At 39.8% G+C, this 25,262-nt stretch overlaps 1 protein-coding gene across 1 annotated transcript in view; it reads left to right on the top strand.

The window, feature by feature from the left end:
- CAMK4 (calcium/calmodulin dependent protein kinase IV) overlaps positions 1 to 25,262 on the top strand; it is a 170,093-nt gene that overhangs the window by 82,304 nt on the left and 62,527 nt on the right. The window contains exons 3-4 of the mRNA XM_040579740.1: positions 9,993 to 10,055; positions 10,695 to 10,777. Coding sequence (XP_040435674.1) covers positions 9,993 to 10,055; positions 10,695 to 10,777 — 146 coding nt within the window. The remainder of the gene's footprint in view (positions 1 to 9,992; positions 10,056 to 10,694; positions 10,778 to 25,262) is intronic.

Genomic DNA, 25,262 nt, shown 5'->3' with positions numbered 1-25,262 from the left:
ATTCTGTGGATTTTTCAAATCTGCATGTGAGTTCAGTGGCCATAAAGGGAGATGTACATAGGTGAGTCTCCTGAAATTCAAATAGTCACCTGTTCTGGTTCAAGTTCACATATCTTACAATTGCCTCCTTTCAGCATCTCCTCCATTTACTCCTGAATTGTGTGAAGCATCAGGGAACACAGGATCAAATACGGAAGGCACCCTGTGGCTCTTATATGTGGAATTCACAGGTTGGAGTGATCTGTTACAGGGGGAAGTCACTCTATGTTCCTGCTAGTCTCAGCTTGGTCAGTCACTTGTTCTTTTTTTCCAGCACAGCTCATAGATTCTGGCAGAGGAAGCAAGTTAGCATGCTGTCATTAATGTAGTTCAGACATCTTCCTCAGGGATTGGAGAGCTATAGGGTCAGAAGCAGTCCTGTAAACTCTAGTGTTATTTGTTGACAAATCGCGCTAACAAGAAACTCAGCTCACAGTTTCTAATCTATGAAGTGAGCTCTGTCAAATATAAGGCGTTGCGTTCCCATGTCTGCTTGCCTCTCTTAACCATCTCACCTATGTGCTTCTCTGTATCCTCTTCCAAATATATAAAATATTTTTTCTTTTTAGTCCCTGAAAATTTTCTTCAAGGGCTTCCTTCCCTGCTTTCCTTTGAGGATCTACTGGTTTTCTGCATTACACAGATTATAAATTATATAACCTGTAAATTTTAAGCAGTTTTGGGGCATGGTGTCATTTATATGGCTCCTGTAAGTGCAGAGTTACAGGTTCTATATAGTGTCAGGCAACACTAAAGTGAATTCAGGAGCCCTCATTATCAGTGTTTGGGGCTGACCTACCAGAAGAGCTGTCTAGCATCAGATTAAAAGTCTTATAGTAACAGGTGTCATTTAAGCAGCAGGTCCAGAGATTCAGGGTGGTTCATCAAAGAAAACATGCAAGACTTAGTCTGCACATGATGTTGTCATTATTTTATCCCACCTGAAACACTTCGAATGAAACAGTCTCATTTGATCATCAGATTCACAACCAGGCCTTCCCCAATCATCGTCTATGTTATTGCTTACAAAATGAAGTGGTACAGCGCATAGTTCATTGTCACGGCTTAACCTCAGCCAGCAGCTCAGTCCCCACAGCCACTCACTCACTGCCCCGAGAGGGATGGGGGAGAAAACTGGAAGGTTATCAGTGAGAAAACTCATGGGCTGAGATAAAGACAGTTGAATAGGTAAATGTGCAAGCAAAGCAAACTAGGGAATTCATTCACCGCTTCCCATGGGCAGGTGGGTGTCCAGCCATCCCAAGGGAAGACGGGGTCCATCATATGTAATGGTTACTTGGGAAAACAAACATAGTCAGTCTGAACTTTTGCTCTTCCTCCTTTTTTCCCCAGCTTTTCTTTTTGAGCACTGTGTTACATGGTATGGGATATCCCTTTGGTCAGTTGGGGGCAGGTTTCCCAACTGTGTCCCCTCCCAACTTATTGTGCCCCCCCAGCCTGGGACAGTGTGAGGAGCAGAAAAGGCCCTGATGCTGCATAAGTACTACTGAGCCATCTGTGTTATCACCAGTTTTCATCACAAACCCCAAAAGCCCTGTACAAGTAACTATGAAGAAGATTAACTCTATCCCAACCAAAACTGGTACATTGATCTCATGGAATCATTTGATATCTGTGATGGAGATTACAATATTAATGGTAACCCTGTTGCATCAAACCTTTATTGGATAACAGTGAAGGTTCACATGGATCTGTAAGTGTGAATTGATTTAGAGAAGGATAGGTACCCTAGCTTATGATTTATGTGCAATTCCTTAAACTGCAGCGAGCATTGCACTTGACTAATAATATAAGTAGACGTAACGTATTCTAGATCTTTATCAATCAACTGAGGACTCGTAAGAAATTCATGTAACTTTAAGGTAAAATGTTGTACAGGGTGATAGAAAATATCCTATTATCTAATAGCTCTCAGTTTCTAAGGAGCTATTGCTTTGCTAACGTGGCAATCAACTTGTTCAGAAGCATGTGTGAATGTGAAGCCTTTTACAGAGTTCCAGATGTCTAGAACTGGTTACATCACTTAGAATAAAAGATAGATTAATGAATTTTCCCTGAGAAGAGAGGAAGTTTTTTGATTTGTAACTGTATAAGTCAAAAGCCAGAATGGGCAAGAAAATTTTCTAAGTAATCCTACAAGTATTACTGTTTTGAACTAAAAAAAGAATTGTGCTTAACTTTTGGTTTACACATTTTTCTTACATCTTAGAAGTGTCCTCCTCCACCTAGTTTTGGGAACAGTAGCAATGACAGTAACACACTATAAATAGTGAGTAGCTGAAATGAGCAGTTCATGAATACCTAATAGCCTGAAATTTGTTTGCATAAACCGTTCAACAATTATCAAATGTATTTGCAGAAATCTGTCTATAAATGACTCAGGAACAGAAACAACAACCAAATTAGTTAGCTGGTTAGAGCACTGCATATAATAAGACCTGTTCTAATGAACATATAACTTGTTTTGAACATGGACATAAAATGTTATTGCAAATGACCAGTGTTGTGCAAACTATATGTGCCTCTGGACCCATGCTTCACCCTTCAGTGATGCCACCAAGTTAATGTAGGTGAACAAAAGAACCCATTCACAAAGGCTTTTGTGTCTTTGGGGAGTATTACCTGCATCTGGTCAGCTTTACCATTGAAATCATATGTTAAAGTATGCAAGGCCTGTTAATCAGCTATGTCAGCATGTGATTTACTGTGCTGAAGTCTATGCAATCCCACAAATCATCTCTGTCCACCTGGTGGTTTGATTGCAAATGTGCTGTGCTTTCTGAGAAACAGAAGTGTTGCTTCTTTGATGGAACAATTTACATTTAACAGATTAAAAGTACCGTCATATGCAGATAGTGCATTCACTCATTTTTAAAAAGCATATGCTTGTACAAGCTCAGCTAATCTGTATTTGCAGCCGACAGGTTTGCATGTACAAGCAGACCTTTAGGCACCTAACAAAACAAATGCAGGTGTGTTGATGTAACTTGCAGTAGTTCCATGCAAGTGTGTTCAGTCTAAAGAATATGCATCAACTGAAAGATTACAGCCGCAAATTGAAGTGTGGACATGTACACAGAAAACAATTGCTCTGATAAAGAGTACTCTGCTTTCTTTGCATTAATAATACAAGTTTACTTATGGAGGCTCAAAATAAAAAGTCTCAGTGTCCTACTCTCATGGTTTAACCCCAGCCAGCAGCTCAGCCCCACGCAGCTGCTCGCTCACTCTCACTCCAGTGGGATGGGGGAGAACATTGGAAGGGTAAAAGTGAGGAAAGTCATGGGTTGAGGTAATGACAGTTTAATAGGTAAAGCAAAAGCCGCGCACGCAAGCAAAGCGGAACAAGGAATTAATTCACCGCTTCCCACGGGCAGGCAGGTGCTCAGCCATCCCCAGGGAAGCCGGGCTCCATCAGGTGTAACCGTTACTTGGGAAGACAAATACCATCACTCTGAATGTCCCTCCTTTCCTTCTTCTTCCCCCAGCTTTACCTGCTGAGCATGACACCATATGGTATGGAATATCCCTCTGGTCACCTGGGGTCAGCTGTCCCAGCTGTGCCGCCTCCCAATTTCTTGTGCCCCCAGCCCTCTCGCTGGCAGGGTGGGGTGAGGGGCAGAAAAGGCCTTGGGGCTGTGTAAGCGCTGCTCAGCAATAATGAAAACATCCCTGAATTATCAACACCGTTTTCAGCACAAATCCAAAATACAGCACATACCAGCTGCTATGAATAAAATCCACTCTATCCCAGTCAAAACCAGCACACCTATCAAGTTAAAGCTCCCTGCTGAGTTTATGGAAGATACTGCAGGGCTGTGCAATTACTGGTGTGCCTCATTGTATTGTTTGATGTGTTCTGTAAGGACCTCATGTTCAGCTTGAATGGAGAGAGCCAGAATAGTCTGCCAAGATGAAAATAGAAAAAAAAAAGATTATTTTGAACCTTTTTTTTTTTTTGTTAAGGTAATATTATTCTATTAGGACTACAATGGTTGCTCCCATATAGAGTTGCTGACCTTACTGAGAAGGTCAAGCAACGCCCCAGCAAGAACAGCCCCTGAAACATAAGAATTCCTTACTTTTATTTCCATTTTTTAAAAAAAAAGTTAATGCAAAGAATCAAATCACCTGAAGCAGGTGTTAAATAAATGCCCTACTTGGAACAAAGAAGTATCCATTCAGAAGGGTCAGCTTTTTAAAATTTTTTTACCCACTATCCACTGCCATGCTGCTTATCGAGTTACACCAGAGTAACTCAGAGAGATAGGCTGAGCCACATAAGAAGTACCTATTTTCATTTGTTCTGGGATTTTTCTGTCATACCACTTTTTGTTTCCCTCAAGATTATTTATCACTTATGGTGAAGACTGACATCCATATCTTGCATTGATACATAGACTAGCTGATACATGTTATTTCCATGGTACAACCCACCTTTATACAGATGAAAAAGCATATTTAGAAGTCTTCTTCAGTGTTTTAATCTTGAAGTCTTGACTGAAAGACTTTCATAGAAGATACTCGATGTATGAACTGGGCAGAAACTGCAATTACTGTTACCCAGGACATTCTGAAATTAAAAAGCAAAACTCAAAACTGTATAGAAAATATGGACTTTGAATCTTCTTCTTGTGAAGATTAATTTAAATTCAACCTTTAAATTCCAGTTCATTTCTTGAAACCTTTCAAGAGACCCTGGGTAGACCAGCAGCCCTGTATGTAGGTGTGACAGCTGGGAGCAGACCTTTTAGACTATGATGGGACTGGCAGCTCTGCTTGTGGGTAGCCTGTATCTGTATAGGTTTTAATATTTCATCTTAATTGTGAGAAGACACAATAATGGCAAAGTTATAAGTGGTAATTAATGATTGACTCCATAAAATACAGAAAGGTTTAGGCTGCTGAGCAGTTACTTAAGCTGAGAAGAACATAAAAATTGTTTCTTGGAAGCACTTCTAATGGAGTGTGGTGGCAAGCCAATAATGATTTGCAGCATGCTTCTTTTACAGTGAAGAAAAATACATGCTCAGAGCCTGACCTGCTGGTTCAATAAAGCATTCATTGCTCAAATTAGAGACGTTCATGTGAGTCAATAAATGGGATATTAAACAAGGAGCTGTGCAGAGCTGGGGTGAACAGCCTCCCAGAGGTAGGCAGTGCTGTGAAGCTGCTGGAGAGCCACTTGCATTGGCTGCTTCACACCTCTTGCCTGGGCACAGCGTTGTCACCCAACCTGCCTGGTGCTCATATCTGGCCAGATAGGCGCCTCCATGTCCACAGCACCCTGGGGAAAGAGAGCAACAGAGGATAGACTTGCAGGATGAGGAATGTGCTCTGCTGCTTGCTCTCTACTAAGTTTGAGGGGTATGTACATATGTTGGCCACCTGTTTTCAGGGTGGCATGACATATCACAAGGCAGCAACTAGATTAATCTGTTCGCAGTGACAGTCCATTTTATCCTGTTTTGTCTCAGGGTTTGTAGCATCACTCCACCTCACCATCTCAGGGCATGGAAATGTGGAAGAATCTCAGCTTTCATTAAGGATTTTTCCAGCCCTTTCCCTTGTCAAATAGCCTGAAATTTATAGATCAGAAGTAGACTGATTATAGACCTAGCGCTACTTTGCTACATGACCAGTATGAAATTTCAAAGACGTGGTGTTTGCAGACACGTATCTAGAAAATGAATGCCTAATTCTACAGAAGTGAAATAACTGGAGAGACAAAATACTAGGAATAATGCAGAAATAGTTACCTTTTTTAATGTAAATGCTTTAATACAAACTAAGGGGGTGGATAATTTCATTCACCCGCACTTGCAAATGCTGTCCTAACTTCCTGCACCTTGGTTGTGTGAAATGCTCTGTTAATGCTATTCATCCTATGCCTGTCTGTCTGTAAACAGGACATACGATTGCAGTTTGGAGTGCACGCAGCATGCTACCATTTGTCTAGTGAACTTAGGTAATATAGCAAAGCTGTGTGTCCAGCAGCAGTATAGACGGACATTTCAGTTCAGCACACAGGGTTCTGGGAATTGTTGGACTTCCTCTTGCTCCCAAGTTCAGGTCGCTGTATCTTTGCTGCCACAGGTACTTTATCTAGTTAGATTAAAGCCAGCATGCAGATGCTTACCTGTACTCCAGTCACAGCCCCTGCTTACTGAAGCATACTGTGGAGATCTGCAAGCCACAGCACGTGGCAAGGCTATGTTGCACCTACAGGCATCTCTTGTGGATTTGCTGTGTTTTAGTGCTTCACATCAGTTTTTCCACATATAAGCCACGGAAGTATGTAAGTGTGAGTTTTAATGATTGCCAGCCATCTAGCAGCTTTGTTTGAATTTTGTCTATGGGCAGTGAAATCTTCATGCCTAGTGTCAGTGGTGAAGAAGTGATAATTTTCAGGATTACATGGCAAATAACTTCTCAGTTTTCACGGATGTACCACAACAGAATGCTGCTTCAAAGGCCTGTCACAGCAAATGCCTCTTGATTGCTTGCAGTTCAAAGTTTGCAAACAGAAAATACAGCTCGGTAAAATCATACCAATGTTAAAATCACCCAACTAGTCATTTGCACAACCTGGTGCATAATTAGTGTAAGTTTTTCACACAAAGTAGTCTTTTAAGTAGAAATAAAATTACCTAATGAAATGTTTGACCAAAAGCATAATATAGTCTAGTTAGCATAGATTAAAAGCAAAAAATAAGGAAACTTGTAGAAGGATAATCGCTACACTAGTGGAACTGGGAAACATCTGAAAGTTAACATTTGATTGTTTTTCCTCTTCACAAACAGGCTGTTTCTGATGACATTATCTTTGACTGTGATTTACTCACAAAGGTCTTACTGACATTCCTGTGAGTAATGTTAATTTAAGGAAAGTTTAGATAAATTGTTACGTATTGTACTGCATATTTAAATTGCATCCAAGGAGAAGACAACAAAAATAAACAATTTTTCAGCCTCATTTTGGTCAGTTATTACATGTACACAAATCAGACCACTATATTTGATCTAGCCAAACATACTTAATTTGACCAAACATTTGTGGTAATAGGATATTTTGGTTAAGTTATCCAAGTTTTAAAACTTGTTACCCTAGCAACATACAGTATCGAGTGAAATGCCAGACTATCATCGTATCAAATAATTTGCCAAGAGTATAGGTAGTTGAATTGCTGAAATTCCTGCCCAAACTAAAAATAGGCCATGTTTGGCTGTGATATAAGTAAGTATAATTTGTTGAAAGGAGATGAAACAAGGTAAGTGTTGATATAGCTCTACACCTAGTGTAGGAGAAGGTAAGAAAAAAAAAAGTGGTGAAACAGGACACTGTTTATGTAGTAAACAGTAATAAAATGCCACAACTACATATGCCGCTGCTTTTGCTTTGGAACAACTCATATCATTTATGCATGCACACTTCTGTTGTAAAATCTGTCCCAATAGCCATTGTCCAGGATGCTTATACATATGTAATTCTTCTAAGTTTCTCTGTGGCCTATTTGCCATTGCAACATAGCAACTTGAATTTTGAGGTACCTTTTCCACATACCACTACCTGAGGAAGTGTTACGAAAGTCTACTGTTTTGTGTCAGGTCAGGACCTGGAGCACAGAGGGACTCGCCTATGGTTGCTGAGTGGATGTCTAGGGAAGCAAGGTCCTGAAACTGAGTTTCAGTTCACTTTTTCACTTAGTTTGTTGCCATCTGCAAGAGGAGAGGAGGCCTCTGTAGTTTGTCAGTTGTGACTACTCACTGCCTAAAGGAAGCATCTTTAGGGTTAGACAGCCTCATCCATGCCTGTTGCCAGGCATGCATGATGCACAAACATTTTCAAAACTGCAGAAAACGAATGGTAGATTGTTTAGTTTGTAGTGCTGCTTTTGAGTAAGGTAAATTTCTCAGTCTAAACAGCTCTCATGAGTAAATGACTGTCAGTGCAATATTGTACATTAACCTTTCTGATCCTGTCTGAGGTGCAAGCGTATAAAGACAGACCAGATGTGTATTATTCTCTGAATCATCAAGAGCCCCTTGCTAGCAGGCAGTGAGCTTTGGAGCCCCTGGCTGTGTGTTTGCACTCACAAAAGCAACCCAGATTTGAGTAAAGGTGCTGTTGCCAAGGGGGTATTGAAACCAAGTATGACCCAGGCTGGTGCTCACAGCATTTTAGGAAAACTGAACAGGAAACCATTCTTCAAACCTGCTGCTTAGTATTTATGTAGCAGGCAAGAGCAAATGAACACTTTCATTTGGAGTAGAAAGCAATAAAGTTTATAAAGCCCGTGATGGTCACAGAGCTTAAATAGTCCCATGTTTGACCCCAGAGCAGGCATTTACCTGTGAAGATTTAGTTACTGATCAAGTTCTTTATCTTCGGTTAGATGTTCAGGTAATGGAATAATTCATTCCTCTGTGATTTTTGCTTTCTGATGCTTCTTGCATGCACTGATCAGTCCAAAGTTGTTGTTTTTAATTTGAATTTGCTTTCTGGCAGAGCCACTAGAAGAGGTTAAGTGTCAATGAGTTTCAAGAAATCCCTAAGGGCTCTAGCTGTGCGCTCATTTACACCACTGTCAAAGCACTGGCATTACTAACCTGGAATTATTCCTGATTGACACAAGGGGAGAATCAAATTCTGCCTCTCCTGTATTTCTGAATGTGACTGATTCATGAAATTTGTTGTTGCTGGAATAAATAAAATACTAAGAAGCACTTCTCTTCTTCCAGGTAATAAAAAAAGGGATCATTTTTTTAAGCATGTGCTCTGCTTTCTGAGAATTTGAAGGTAGTTTTATGTCCGTTTTGAAGGTTTATGTGTAATGACTGTTTATTTCCCATATGATGTAAAAGACAAAAACAAACCCAAAACATGTGTTTGATGAAAAGACCCCACCAAAAAAGCCCACACCCCACCCCAACCCCCGCAATCTTCTGCTTGATGTCATCTGTGTCATTGGTTTGAGAACAGGTAATGACTTAACTTGCTGACTCTCATACATTTCATAACCCCTGAGATGAAGAGTACTGTAGAATATGTTTATCATTGTCATCAGTATAGGATTTCTCTAGGGTTTGTGAGAATATTTGCAGACCAGATTGTTTCCTCATAAATGTATTAATTACCTTTAGCAAGGTAAAAGCACGCACACATTGCTTATGAGCATTTTCCTTTCTTTCTTGCTTAAGCGTTTATGTTCCAGGAGAGCTGCAGTTGTCTTTTCTGAATGAAATACTCCCTAGATCTGCATTTCTTGTGAGAAATGACTGGTGTCCCCACAGGACATAAGTTGTTAAAAGACTGCAGTCTGAGAAGGGAAGGAAAGTGAAGAGCTCATCCTCTCAGAGGTTTAACCAAACAGAAAGTCTTTTGCATTAATAGACCATTCCTTTAGACGTATGTGAAGCAAGTTAAACCTTATACTCTGTCTGTGGCTGGGGGTGTTTGACCTTTGCATCACTTTTTTGTTCTAAGCAATATGTTGCACTGCCTAGATGTGCACATCCTATGTGCAGAAACCTTTTCCCAGTGCAGCTGCTGAAGAGTGTGTCAAAAGGAAGCTATCCTGGCATAAATGGAACCAACATAAGTAGTGATAGACAAGAGCAGAACTTTAGTAAATACAGGAATTTTAGCACCTTTTTCAGATGTCTTTCCTATATTCTGCTTCTTGTATGACTTACATGTACATTGGTAATAATTTTGCTAGATGCAGGTGGTTTTCTTTTATAGTATCTGTCTCGTGTTAAAAGAAAATTACTCCTTACAGTATATTTGACTTATGTGTCTTGCATCAGCTTATTCACCTAAGAGACCTAGAAATGCTGTTCATATATATTTTTCTGTGATGCAGCTAGAAGTTTCTATGGTGAACACAGAAGTAAATTTTTCACTTTTTCCCTCCCCACTTTTTTACCAGGTAGACAAGAAAATTGTCCGCACAGAAATCGGAGTTCTTCTTCGCCTTTCACATCCAAACATTGTAAGTTTAGCCTTGTTGTTTCACTCCATGTTTGTTTCTTTGTGTTGGTTTTTTTTTTTTTTTAATTCTTTCCATTCCTGAGAGATGACTGCTATGGTTCATTTACACAGACTTGGGAGCGTCCTGAACTAAAGCTTTGGGTTCTCCTTATGAGCACATTAGCAGCTCATTATTGAAGACTGTTGAATTATACTTACACTTTAAAATAAACTATTGATGTTCTGACAGGGTTGAGTGAGAAACTATGCAAAAGAAGTTATGTAAATAAAAGAGGGAGTTGGTGTTGTCCTCAGAGCGTGGGGGAGGTCTTACATTCAGTTACTCTGAAAGATTGGCAGACAAGTGTTGACAAGCACTAATGAAAGCAGCTTCTTAAGCTCCTGTGTTACATAGAGGTTGCTGAGGTATAAGGAGTATGAAAAAAAAAATGCAAAGGAGGTAAAGAAGAAAAAAAGGGGGGTAGGACAGAACAGGCACAGTAACTTGCTCAACTGCATGGTAAATGATGCTGCAACTTTAGTTGGTACCATTCTCTGCTTTATTGACTGTGGTGTGGTCTGTTTCCTGCTGTTGACACTGTGATATACTCAGCCAGAAGACAAGTAAGCAAAATTAATCCTTTTTCTTATCTTTTGCCAGATAAAGCTGAAGGAGATATTTGAGACCCCTACAGAAATCAGTCTTGTTCTGGAATTGGTCACAGGTGGAGAACTATTTGACAGGTAAATTATCTGTATGCACCTCCTTGGTACCTTCCCCAAGGATGTTACAGTCCAGATCTCTTCTCTGCACAAAATCACTGTGCTATTAATTACTAGAAATGTTTCATCAGCGTATGGTTCATTCACATGAGTAAATATCGGCAGGAACTGGCCTAAAAATTAGTTTGGAAATGTGATTATCAGGAGGGTTTTTTTGAAAGGATACACGAGTTGAAAATGAAGGAAATTGTCAATAAATGCTAAAGAGCACACACTACTGAAAGAAGGTGCTCAGCAGGTGCATAGAATCAGAGTGTGCTAGAGGAGGTAAAAAAGGCATGAAAAATTGGCAAAATGGCGTTGACAGGTCATCATAAAATATGGTAGGTGGCAACTGGCCTGCCAGGAGGGTAGTGTTATGTTAGATAAAAATTCGGTAAGCAGAGTAACAAGAACACAATTCTCCTTTGTATTCAATGTATTTATAAAACCTCTGGTTTTGTTACAAACTATTGATTTCTGAAGGTGTGGCTCATAATGCTCATACTGCTTGTGGTATAGGTGCATACGCATAAAATTAAATGATTCTGTAATGCTGTTGCAGTGATATTTTACTGGTAGGGATTTGTTTTTCAGAGCAAGAGAAGATATGAAAAGTATTTGATACTGCCTTGAGTAAATCAATTCATTCACTGGTGTTGAGGATTTCCAACCCGTAATGACAGGTTATTTGATCTTCCTTCTTCTGTAATTAAAGTTTAGTATTTTAGAGGACTGTTATACAAATACACATCAAAGACTCAGTCTGAAAGTATCTTTGACTTGAGAAAACAAAAATATACCTTTTTTGGTACCATGCTCATAGCTACAACCTTAAGATGAACTATTTCTGAACAATGAGAACAAAAGCAACTCCTCCTGTAATGTCGTTTGTTTGGCAGAAGGATGTTGCTTACTCTCTCAATACTCAGCCAAAGCAATCAGGAGAAACGTGCTGAAAGTTAAACAACCAGTGAGCACCCAGTCCTGAGCTACAGAGGACCTAAAGGGCAAGATGGTTTACCTTTTACATAGCCCTTTGTATATCCACGTCGTTTCAGACTGGCTGGTTTTCAGGAAGGCTGGACACACTGCAGGAGTCTTTGATGAAGAGAGTTTGCAAAATGATAACACAAATAGGCCAGCGAAATTGTTTGTTCCTGAGCAGCAACCATCTGTGTGGTAGAAGAATGGAAGATAAAAGACTCCATGGGATCCAGGTTGGGGAATTGCATTATTTGATAGAACTACGATTTAATATTGCAACATTTTCAACATTCTGTAATCTGTACTCAGCAGTGATTATAGTATTTGAGCTTCCAGACTGATCTTTCCCCAAAATTATATGCTTAATGCAGTAGTTTGGCTAGGTAGAGCTGTCTGGCATTGCCTGAAAAGAAGCAAAGCCATTTAGTCACTTACTAGGGTTATGATGCTCCTTGTGATGAGCATCTAACGAGCGCTAATACTATGGAGGTCTTCTGAACTCTGCATCCTCCTTTTTCCCATATACAACAGAGCTAGAAACTTTAGCAATAGAGTCTTCTCTGATCTGTGATTTGGAAAAAAACCTAACAAACAGAAAACATGAAAAGCTATTTTCAGCTGTTAAGCTAACAATAGGAGTATTACTTCACTCTTCAACCTTAAACCAAAAATAATTTAATAGAAACATGCAACCAAGATGTTTTGTGCTAGTCACTCCAATTAAGCATTAGCTGTCCCTGTCTGCTCTTTCTGCTAGGCTGAAGGATTAACACTTGCATTGTGGTGTATGGTGGCTGCTTTCTGAGTGTGAGTGAGGGTACATTTAGCTTTTTGCTGTAGGGCAGACTTCCCCTCTCATGCCTAATCTTTTTGATCCATACATCTTTTTATCATGCATGAAGGAAATCTCCTAACTTACAGAGAGGCCTTGTGCACTTTTCCCTCTGTGCTCGCATGACTCCTATCCCAGGAGAAAGCAAAATGACCTTGGAAAATCTGCTGGACAGTGGGGTTGTGTCAGATGCGGAGGAAAAGCTGTGACCCTGTCTTGAGAGCCAGCCTATCGTTGCCCTCGAGAGAAGACCCTGTACAGAGAGTGTGTGGGCAAGCAGGACCCTGACGCGGCCAGGGACCACCCCAAGGGTTTGGAGGACCTTATGTGCTTGTTTGTAAACTACCATCCTTACACAGGCAGCACATCAGGTTTTGTTCTCTGGAGGAGTTACTCTTATGCATCTTTCAAATTAGCTGTCAGCAAATGATGTGACTAGATCTGGTACACAAACACATCTGCTCTCCTTACTGTAAACATCTTCACTGCTGTTACTGCTACGGCTATTTCTGGCAATATGCTTGTACTCTTTACATCAACTGTTTTATTGCTCAGATGTCCATTCTTCTTCTGAATAGTATTTGAGCTGCAGATGAGTAAGTTCTTTCACGCATACATTCCCCTTATCATGATGGCAATTTTATAAATACCCAAGATCCGATTAGTTTTCTAGAATCCTATTAGCATTGTCGATGTGCTGCTGGTTTCACGCCGCTCTAACATAAAAGTTCTGGGCAATAAAATTACTCACTTCCTTCACCATATTTAATATTTCTGTCAAATCATCCACGTTATTGCTAAACTGAGCTTTCATTATGAGAATTTTTCAGTTGTGTTATCTAAAAGGAGATAAATTTTTAAAAAAGTATCAACTACACATCTGAATTAATACAGTTGAAATCAGTTTGGTTTTGGTTGTATTTTTAAAGAGAAATTTGGTTGTTATTTTGAAGAGAAATCTCTTTCCCAGACTTCATAAATCGCATTGCAGATCATACCCTGACACACAATATTCCACAATCCTAGACACAACAAATATAACTCTAAACTAAATTGGAGAAGTTTCTGTAAATTAAGTATTTATTGCCGGTTTGCATGATGGTTTTTGCCAACCCAGCAAGTGAGCAGTGACAATAAGCTTTTGAAATAAGGCAGGCAAATGGACGAACTGACTAAGACAGAGAGAAAACTGTGGTGGGTCTAAATTAATTATTATTCTTGGTCTTTCCAGATGCTCTGTCTCCAGCCCAGTGCTGGCACATATGACTGACATTTGCTTGGCCCTCCTTTTTCATTCCTGCACGTTTCAAACAGACTTGCATGGTTGAAGTGCATTTAAACCAGCAGCATTTTGACAAGAGTCCTGGGGGATAACCCTCTGGATGGCTCTGAGTGTCCCAGCAGCAGAGTGCTCAGCAGCACACAGACATGTTTCTCACGCTGCCACAATACGGAGGCCAGGCTGCCATCACACTGGTCCTCACTGGGCAGGAGCTAGGTGAAAAACAAAAAGGCAAAATTAGCACAGCTGTTCAAATACATGGCAGAGTGATAACTCTAACATTTGAACCACCTTTAAAGGACTGTGTTTCCACTACAATTGTGGATAGGAAGTTTCAGAACTGGGAGCAAAGTGGCAGGCAAAAGTCAGTTTTCATCCATCTCTCATCTTCCTTCTCGCTTCATCTTCTTTTGAAGAGTGTTGCAGAGCCCTAGTTTGAACTGTAGGCACATCTTTTACATGAGAAGTTTGAGTGGTGGAAAGACATAATGAAATTTGGTTTTATTAGGTTTTTGAATGACATCATATTGTGCATACAGAATAAAGTAATAAACCTTATGGGGATATTTTGAAAGGCAGATTTATAACCAGAAAGCTTCTCTCCATTTCAGCTCTTCTCCATTTAACAGGAGAAACTTAGAAGTTAATGGAATTAATCCTCTAGGTGCTTTCAGATAGATGGGACTTAAATTTGAGCTCAAATAAATGGAAACAAACATTTTAATATGAACTGAAGATCACAGTGGAAGAAAGAGTTTAAATGCAGTGACTATAAGGGAATGTAGAATGAATTGATACCACCAAAATTGATGTAGTTTTCCTGGAAAAGATACTCGTCTCATCTATGCAGGCAAATTTTGTCAAAGTAATTGCTTTTTTTAACACATTTTTATTAATAGTGAACCTTAGATTGTTCAAAGATTTGATTAGGTAAGTAGTCAGTGGCCCAATTTTTTTTGTGTTAACCCCTTTGACTATTAACTCTTCAATTTTCTTTATAGTTGTTGCCCTTTGCTATAATGATGATTCTTCTTAAGTTTTGTTCAGTTATATTTTCCTCTTGCCTCTTCATTTTCCCCTGTGTACCTTCATCATACCTTACTTAAATATAATTTCTTGGTACTCTGACTTTCTTTTCTAGTGTGTGGTGTCTTTCATCAGATCCTTGCTCACTTTGTTGATCTGGCTTTGCTTCTAACAACCAATTATTGTTACAGTCGGTAATAGGCCTTGCAGCACAGAGAAGTCTGACATATGTCTTTTATGGGCTACCTTTTTGGAAGTTGGTCTTTTCCCTTCAGATTTTATTCGTATCTATTGTGTTCCAGCTGAATCACTAATACATCACTTTTCCAAATAGTATGTTCAGCAAAACCCATCAACTCTGCTTTAACTTCATTTTAGTCAGAATGCCCGCAGATTGCTAAAAATAGTTTTTCTTAGGCCCTTTCTTCAAATGATAATGTCACTCTGCACATTTTCCTTGTCTGTACTTCGGCATCTTGACCATAAACTCTTCTGTTTCTTCCTTCATCTTTTTATTAAGTGCACCAAACATTATCTAAAAATACCACTTACAGCTGACAGTCTCTTGACAGGCTTCTATTTCAGATTTCATCTGATTTCTTCTGAAATATATATTCAAGCTGATACTATCTTCTTTTATGGAGCATATATTAACAAAATTACTAATTACTTCTTCTAAAGAAGTCGCCTTTTTAAGAGATATGTGAATGATTACCTCTTATGTACAAAATTTCCTGAAGCTTTCCCAGGCTTCAAGCACACTTTGTTGTTTCTGCTTATGGAAGTTTTAGAATTGCTAAGGAGCGTCAAAAAGAGTCAAGGAGTTAATCAGTCACTAAAGTGGGGGTCTTTTATAAACTATGGGCAGAATAACATGCTTTATTTGTTCCTGAGCTCTGTCCTCATGATGTGGTGGCAGTCTGTCTTCCGGAGAGGGATCAGAGCAGTTGTCTGGACCTAAGTTACAGTCCCCTCACTCAGCACTGGCCAAAAAAAAAGAAAAAAAATCTGACTTAACTACACTGACTATGCTCTATTCTCTGAAATCAGAAGACAACACACAACTTAGCTCTGGTAAAAGTGTTCCTTGAAGTCATAATAGCTCACTTAGTGTCTCTTAATTTCAGCTGCAGTAATGATAAAACCCAGTATTTTTAGAATAAAGAAGTGTGTGTTAGTGGTAATTTGTAACCTTTCCAATGTAATCTGGTGTTTCCTTCTTGTACAGAGTTGTAATAATGCCTTTACACTTCTTTGTGGTCAGCACCTTATTTTCTGTCACTGGACAGAATTACTCTTAAGTAAGTCAGTATCTACTGACCACAATATTTTCTTGAAGGTGAGAGATACAAATGATTTTTTGTAAATGTTTGTGCATAGGATACTATTTACAATCTGGTCAATATATGCACTTAGAGTCAGGTGAAACACCAAGTGCCCAGAGGGAACATGTTTGCAGATTTATAAATGGCTAAATGACTCAAGCAATGGTGATGGTGCAATTATAATACTGGCTGGCTTCCTGCCACTCTCTAAATGTGAACTGATGTGATATTAAAGCTCATCTCATTCTTAATTCTACTGTGGAAGGCTTTTCACTTAAAACATTCTCATTTAGAATGTCCTTCTGCCTTTCGTTGTTATTGCTGGAGATAATTTTGCAGGAATTGTTAGCATGGGTATGTCCTAGTTGGGACCAGCCTGTATGTTGCTAGCCCACTCTGGGAACTGGGCAAGCCCTTGCAGGTAGGATGCATCAGTGCCTCTGAAGCTCTTTATTTTGTTAGGTGCCATTAATACTGAGACTTCTTGTGATTAGAGCATCTCTGACACACGTGTTCTCCATTTTCTGCCATAGCCTCACCACTATCGTATAGACATACGTGGTTTGGATGCCAGACAAACTAGGAGAGACACACCTGTAAAATTAAATAGGAAGCTGATCAAGCCTTAGCTGATTTCCTCAACTATTAAAAAATTTAGCTTTCATACTTGTTTGAAATTTAGAGATGTTTTAACAGCTCTGTGGAGGTGACAAGTTGAGGTATATATACTTGCAGCCTATATATATCTGTAGCCTACATACATGTATGCAGGAAGTCTTTGACTGACCAAAGATGTAATGGTGTGTCTTCTATGCCTTGATTCAACATCTTTCCTGAAATTATAAAATCACTTAGGATGTGAGTGCTTTGTACAATCTGTTGTACGACAAGAGTATAAAGGGAAGCCAAAATGTTTTAGGAAGTACAGTTATCCTAAATATTCAAAGCACCAAAACACTTGTCCAAGATCATAATTAAGTTGATTTTTTTTATGAAAGCCTGAAAAGTAAATCCTTTTCAGGTAATGTACTTCTTAGTTCAAAGTTGAACTTTAGCTGCTGGAGTCAGGAATGTGTCACACATCCATGCACTGTAAAGAGATGCCAAGGCCACCAAAGGAGGACTGGAAAGGTGAACCTGATACAAACTTGAACTGAATAATGATAATGTGGATACTCTCACAAACAGGGATATAGAAGAATATAAGCACAATGTATGTTACGCAAGCAGTGCCCAGTTTCAGAGTTTGGTGGCTGTTTGTTTCACTCTTACTGGGAATTAAGCGGTGTGCTGGAGTGACCTCCAGGGCAATGTGTTTAAAATGTAATGGCAGCTACAGCTGTGCTGGTTTGGCATGTAGGGCTGGAGTGGGCACGTTGTTCGCCTGAGCTCAGGAAGTATCCTTCAACCATCCTTGGGGGCCCAAGGTTTTGGGGTTTGTTTCTTAAACACCTCTGTAATCTGCTTATGTGGGCTATTCCAGTGGCTGTCCAGCCTGGTAATTAGATTTGGCTTCAATATTAGGAAAAACTTTATTATTGCACATTTGGCCAAAATCTGTTTGCCTTGTTCCCAGCAGGTAAAGAAGATGATAACTTCCTTCTCTATAGCAAACTCTCACACAGTGGGGGACTGCAGAAGACTATATATTTGAAGTCTTTCGTCATCAGTTGTGTTTTCTATGTTTCAGTTATTGCCCACTGAATTTCCTTCACTTTCCCACTTCTTTCTTACAACATGGTGCCCTTAACTAGACAAAGAAATCCAATGAAAGCCTCACCAGTTCTCGGCAGGGTGGCTTTATCAGTGCCTTCGGTGCTGCTCTTTCCCCCTCCCTGCTCCTTTGCAAGCTTCCAGTGATCCTTCTCTTTGTCCCCTCCCTGTTTCTCACCAGACAGGAGCTGTGAAATGCTGAAATAATTCAGTTTGTTGCATTGTCTCACACAGTCAGTTACACAGAAACTTCTGCCTGAGAGAGAAGTTTAAGCTGATAGTTCATGAGCACTGTGGTTTCACAACCTCTAGAAACAAAGACTATTATTTTTAAAAATGTCTGCTGAAATTAAGCTCCTGAAAGATGAACCTGCCTTTTTGAAAATGGTGGGCACTGAACTGTTCTTACTAATTTCACTGCTACTTTTGTAGGTGTGGCCATTTATTTAATCTTCCCCAGGCTTTTAATTTATAACTTATGATTTTCCTACAAGATTTTTCTAGTTCCGTGGGTGCTATTGAAATGCTCAGTAGGAAGTAGAAAGTTGAAGAGGGGAAAACAAATCCCAGTTTGAGCTACAAGAAATACACAATCTTTCTCTGAATTCTCCTGCATGGCACATTTATCAGAAACTGCCTCTTACCTAACAATGATGGAGGTATGACTGAATGACTGCAATTCTGCATTTCATTTCTAAACAAGGTGTTGAAAAAAACATCTTGTTTGTTTGACTTGGAGCCAGATCCAAACCCAGTTCTGTATTTCCCATTATCCTTCTTCATATCATGAGCTGGCATTAACAGCTACTCTGCACTGAACTGTGAAAATGGTTTTAAAATGAGGAAGAATCAGCAAACTGAATCAGACCTGCTATTTTTATATTTATTATTCTTCAGTGCTACAGTATCGAAAATCCATATTTAGAGAGAAACCTTATTTTTAAACTAAACAAATGCATCAAAGAAACAAGGAATTGGAGTCACCTCAGTACAGGTGTGAGCCAATAAACCTGTGAATCATTCATTGAGAAAGTGTTCCTTGTGGGAACCTTTTTGCTGTTGAATAGAGTGATGTCATTTTCTTTTCCTGTTTCTGCTAATTTTCAGTCTCACTTTAGCTTGTAGAAAACTTTGAATTTAATTATAATGAAATATAAGAATTTACATGAGAATTAACTGAATATGTGCAGAAAAAATCTCCATGACAACCGAAGAATTTTAGATGAATTAACATTTATTGTATAGAACTGAAAATTTTAAAAAAATTGTTAGCACATACTGGCATTGGAACAGATCTTGTATTTCTGGAAGCCAGTGTGTTGCCTGAGACTGTACTGGGTGTAACAGGATGCAGCCCACAAGTAAGGTGTGGTACAAGAGTTTTGGATAAAAGCCAGCTAGAGGCAGAACGAAAACAACCCTAAAAACAGTGATGGGTTTTTTTGATATTGTGATACTTATAAAGAATGACCTAAAAATCAAATACAGACATAGCATGAAGGAAGAAAGGAAACAATGTTGGGAACCAATAAGAAAATTTTTTACTCTTTTGGGTGGCTACATAGATTTTGCAGACCTTTTGCAAGCTATGTGGTGTGTTTCTAGATTCACCTAATACTGAAATGCAACACTCCACAGTGTGGAGCAATAGTATTTATAGAAGCAATATTAAATGATGGCTAAATATTGCAAATTATAGAGTAACTGTTTAGATTGATTAGCATAAAACTAAGTGCAGTTACCCATCTGAGGTAAGGAAAGCAAGAAACAGACTTTACCTGCTCAGATTTCAGGTAGAGTTAGTGGATGGGTTGGGTGGCCTGTGTGGGATGGAAGCAGGGAAGTAAAGCTAAGAATAGAACTAGTCCATTTAAAGTGTGAGGGAGGAAAAAGCAAGTTTGTTAAAGTGGGTAAGATTTCAGATGTTCTTGGTCACAAGGAGTCACGAGAACAACTTTAAAATTGAAGGAGCAGTCATTGTTCTAGATTCCCGTGCCCAAGAAAAACAAGAGACTGTGGTTTCAGGGTCTGGGAGCTGGTAATCAGCTGCTTCCTCTTCACTGTTGCTTCTTCCACCCCCTGGCACTCTCGATTACAGGTTTCAGGAGTTATTACAGTGAGGGCTTGGAGTGGCTCTGCAGGCTGTGCCACCCAGGAAAGGACCTGCAACCCTTCCTCGTTCTTACCTCAGAGGTCTCACTGCTAGGGCAACAGCCAGTGCTGACCAAGAACTTCAGGTACTGGCAGTCTTGCATGAAGAGGTGTGTGCCATCAGTGACTCTCCCCATCTAGCATTTTCTGGCATTGGATGAATCCTCTGCTTCTTCAAAGCAGATTGCTGGGTGGGTTTGATTCCCTTTTTACTTTTACAGCTGTGCAAGCACTGTTTCTCTTTCTGGATTTGGAAAATCTGGCCCTCTGTTTTGTTACTTACGGAAAAATCAGACCCAAAGTCTAGTCTTTTCCTTCTGTAGTGAAATGGTCACTTGTTTGTTTTTGTAAATGTGTTGTTTTCACTTGTTGCCTAAGGTCTTGTCCTTAATCCCCGGACACATGTATTCCAGTCAACTGTAACATTGTATAGCAATATAATTTTTAATACTGCTCTGAAAATCGATTATAAAAGGACACATTGGGGTTTCCCATCTCTTTCCTCGTCGATTTGCAGACCAAATGCATTTAATTTAACAAGACTGCAGTCTTCCTTTTTTTGTTGTTTTGTTTTTTTTTCCCCCTACCAATAATAAAGTTTCTGCAGAGCAAGTGTGGTCACTACCTACCTCCCTTTACTGTGATGCTCTGCTGCTTTCAGTGGCTTCATATAGATGTGGGGAACATAGTACCAAGTCCTAAGAAGTATGTCCTGAAAGGAGTAAAATCCAATGCATAGTCTTCCCAAATGATACTGCAGGTTGCCGAGGTGTGGTGAATGCTGGTATGAATTTATGCATCTGCTGATACTGACTGTGATGAAGATGTGGATAATGGCAACATTGTAAGCAACACAGCAAGCGTTGGGCTTCTGTGGCAGAGAGAGGCTACAATTTGCAAAACTAAGGGATTTATATTGCCAGAAAACCTGTGGCACTCGGAGGGAACAGAAATGCTAGAAAGGCTGGGTGGAAGTTGGCAAGCATTACTGCAAATTATTAAACACTTGAATGCATACATGTGTTTGACAATCACGTGGAAGCTGCCAAATTTCAGCTACCTGCTGTGTATAAGAAAGCGTGCATCACAAACACACTGTACCATTTCCACAGGCTTGCTGGATGGTGTGATGCTCAGGGTGGTTTTGCTGAGTCCTGAATGTTTTATAGCTCTGTTACCTATGACAGCACAAAGCTTTTCCACCCCAAGAGCAGCTGAGAGAGCATTGTCATTGCTTTGGTGGGGTGGCCGTGGGCTCTGGGTTGTGGGGTGCGGTGGGATGGGCTCTGCCCAGTGACTGGAGCCCACAGGCAGGCCAGGGTGCATCTCGGCCATTCCCAGGGGCATCTCCATCTCCAGTGGCAGTGGGAAGAGGAGTGATGAGGGGTCTTTGGGAAATACTTCCCTGCTTCTCTTTAGAGAAGAAGGTGGATTTTCTTCAAATATTTCCACATGTGCTCAGAAGGGCACCAGGTGGTGTTTTAGGAGACGTGTAGCTTGGTGTGCACAACTACATACTCTTGTTAGATGTGTGTCTTGCCATGTACAAGTGCAAACAACTGAATCAGCATATTTCAATAAATCTGTACATGAAAGCAGGAAAAAGTGATTCTACACAAATGTGATTAGAATATGAATTGTTTATTTAATCAACATCACATTTTTGCTTGCTCTAGAATGTCATCTTCTATTTAAAGCACTGTCTTGAATTTCTTGGATGTTTGTGACACCAAATTCAGTGTTTTTCCAAGCTTTTTTTTCTTTGACTTTAAGCATTTCTCTGTCCCTTCTTCCAGATGCCCTGGTGTCTTCCTCACAGTTTTTCTCTACAGCACTCTTTTGGCCTACCTGGCTTTTTTCATTTGCATATCAAAGAAAGTATTTACTTACTTCCTTATTGTTGTTGTTCCTGTCTTTCTGTTCCCTCATTGAAGGTTTGATCTTTCTTCATCCATGCTTTTCTTAAAGATCAGTCTGTAAAGTACTTATAAATAATTGCTTTTGCTTCAATAATAACAAAATAAGACATTTCTTTGGGTTTCCTTCCATTATGGAAAAAAGGGCAATGAGTCACTGTTAATCTTCAGGCTGAAATGGAAAAATCCTTGTAAAGAAGCTTCATTGGTCTCAGGTAGGAGTGTCATTATAATAAAGCGAACTGGCACACCTACCATTTGTCTTATGTAAACTGTCACAGGGAGGATGCAAAATATAGATATGCAAATGATCCCCCAGCATTATTAGAGGACCTAAACTACAGGATAATCTTCTTTCAGTACTATTCCTTTACTGCCTAATAGCCAGTTTTTAATTTTAAAACAGAGTGCCCTTAGAAATAGTTTTTCATCTTTAGAAAGAAGTACGTCTTTTTTCATTATCGCTGTTACAGAAGATTAGGTTTTCTATTTACTAGATTATTATTAATTAAGAATTAGGTTTGTACTCTCAGTAGGTCTGGACTCTAGAGTTATGAAAAACTAGAAAGTTGACTGCACATGATGTAAGCTGTAATTGACTTGCCAGTGCATGTTATTCACATGTAACATCAGCGGATGAGTCATATGCACTGCACAATAATTCTACAGTTGTTTTTTATTGCTGCTCTGAAATATGGGTCCACACTTCATTATGTTTGTTTCCTGTAAAGTGTAAATCCAGAATGTCTTCATCTTCAGTGTCTGTGTGCTTCTTCTGTTACGTGTTTAATGTAAGTAATAAGAGCAGTATCCTATAGTTGTCTAAGGCAGGGTGGGCTGGTCTTCTCACGCTGTGGTCAAGAGGGCAGTCCTGAGCACCGCTTTGACCTCTCTTGTTTCCACCGGTCAAGGAATTGGTGGTTTTCTTTCCTGCATTGGTTGGGCACTGACAGGAAACTAGGAACCTCACCTTTTCTTTGATTTTGTGGAGTGGAAGAAAGTACAAAGAAGTTGTGTGCGCTTAAGAGATATCTCACACCCCCCACTCCACCTAGATATATCTGTTTGAAAAAGAAAGGATAGAACAAATACTGGGTTACCATACTGTAAAATTAGAAATTTGTTGGATGAAGGGAGAAAGGTAAATTGAATTCTAACTGTATTGCCACATTTTTCTTTCATCTTAATCATGTATGCGGGAAAACCCGAGAATTTCAAATCCTGTTGGAACCTGAAAACTTTCTGCCCCACACGTTTCTGAGGTCAGGTGCCCAAGTTCATCCTGCAGCTGTTGGACTCACGCATGTGCACGGTGGTCCGTTCCCAGAGGATGTATGCCTGAGCAATGAGGATTTGAAACCAGCATGGTGCTGGCAGCTCAGCCTGTGTGCAGCACTTCCCCAGCAGCAGCCCCACCATGCCTGTCTTTTTCCTGTGGTTAATTGTGGAATATATTCTAAAATCTGTGGCAGAGGGTCAAACTAGCACAGCAGACTTTTTGGTTTTATTACCTTGTGACCAAATTTGAAGTTACGTTATGATCTCCCATGCCCTGCTAAAGATTGTAAGCTTAACAGAGCGATTATGTGAATGTCTTTAATACGCAGAAATCTGTAAAACAAAGACAGTGTTGTAACATGCCTCTTGTGCCAAGGTTAGAGGAGCAAATTAGCACCCAAAATAACAGCAGGGAAGAGGGAAGGTGGGGTGAAAGTGAGGTCTGTATTCTCAAAAATGCGTCTGGATGCTACAGGTGGGAACCTGCTGACTGACACTAAATACTTTATTTGAATTACAAAGGAGGAGGAAGCCAAACCAGTGTATTTAGGGGAACAGACCCAAGCAAGGGGGCCACTGTGGCTCAGGTCTCACCATGTAATCTACCAGAGAAGGATAATTCAGTCTGAAATAGCGGAGAGGGCATCTTACTTTCAAGCACAATGTAGCATTTTGTTGTGTAATTTACGATTTTTCATAACCTTTTTCCTAAATTTGAGGCCACACACCTAACATAGTGTCTAATTGAGCAAACTTTGCTTTGGTTTACCCTTGTGGTGTAAGTTCAAATAAAGCTCTCCCTGATAATCTGAATGGATGGCCAAAGCAGGGGAAGGGCTGGCAGTACAAAAACACAAAGGAGGTGAACTAGTTTATATGCAAGGGTAGCTGAAGGGCTGCCAGGAAAAAAAAAAAAACAACCGCCTTCTAGAAATAAGGCCAAATAATTATGCAGCCAAAAAATCATGGTGAGATAGAAGAACTCCTGCTTGAGAGGGATTGCTTGCTCATACTAGTGCCACATGAATAGACTTAGTTATCTGTGAACATAATGCGTGTTAAGGTAAAGTAATTGCAGCTGGTTAGGAATATCCCTGTATAGACCATTTTCTGCAGTGCCATGCTTGTTACATCTGTTTCTGGTGGGTTATTATCTTGGCATTGTTTCTTATTGCACTTAATCTTCTAATGAGTATGTAAGTAATGCTTTCATAAGTACATTAATCAACATCTTTTGTGTCAACTTTTGTAAAGCTGTAAGGAGTTGCACTGAAGGGATCTCAATATGAGTCTGTTATTTCAGAGAAGTGATAAAAAGATACTGCAAAACAGTGAAAGTGGGGAGAAAGGAGTGTACCCTTCTTGCCACAAGCATGGTCTGTTTCTGGATCCTGAGGCAGAAAGTCTTTCCAGCAACTTTTGCCTTCAGCCGTTATATGCGTCTTGCTCTCCTGCTTCATGGGGACTTTAGGGTGTTGTTTTGTAAAACTGGCTTGTGTGCTTGCAGGAGATCATTTTATAAAATGTCTCAGAGGCACCACAGGCTCTGTTTCTACACATCTGTCTATGTTTTCTTGGGCTTTGAAAAATGAATATGGTAAAAAATCAAAACTTCACGTCAAAGCTCTGACCTTTAAGGTAAGTCTCTGAAGGAAAATTACGGTAGTTCACAAATACTGTGTGTAGCTAAATACAACAGTAAAAAGACTGTTGGGAGTCTTAAATGGAACATTAGTGTATGTTATTGATAGATCCTTCTTTTATTAACTTCCCATATGTTATTGTGCAAATCTGTATCTTCTGCTGACCCTGTTTAACCTGTTTAACTGTGCATTTATCTAGTGTTCATTCTGTAATGGCAGTTCTTGGAGAACATGTGATGCAAATCCTGGATCAGCTTCCAGACCCTGTGCCACTGCTGGTGTTCTTCTAAAAGAGCTGCAGTAGCACAGCTGGG

Source organism: Falco naumanni, chromosome Z (assembly GCF_017639655.2).
Source record: "Falco naumanni isolate bFalNau1 chromosome Z, bFalNau1.pat, whole genome shotgun sequence".
Classification (NCBI taxonomy): Eukaryota; Metazoa; Chordata; class Aves; order Falconiformes; family Falconidae; genus Falco; species Falco naumanni.
Note: the sequence above shows the minus strand (reverse complement) of the source record. Positions and strands in the feature narration are given on the sequence as shown.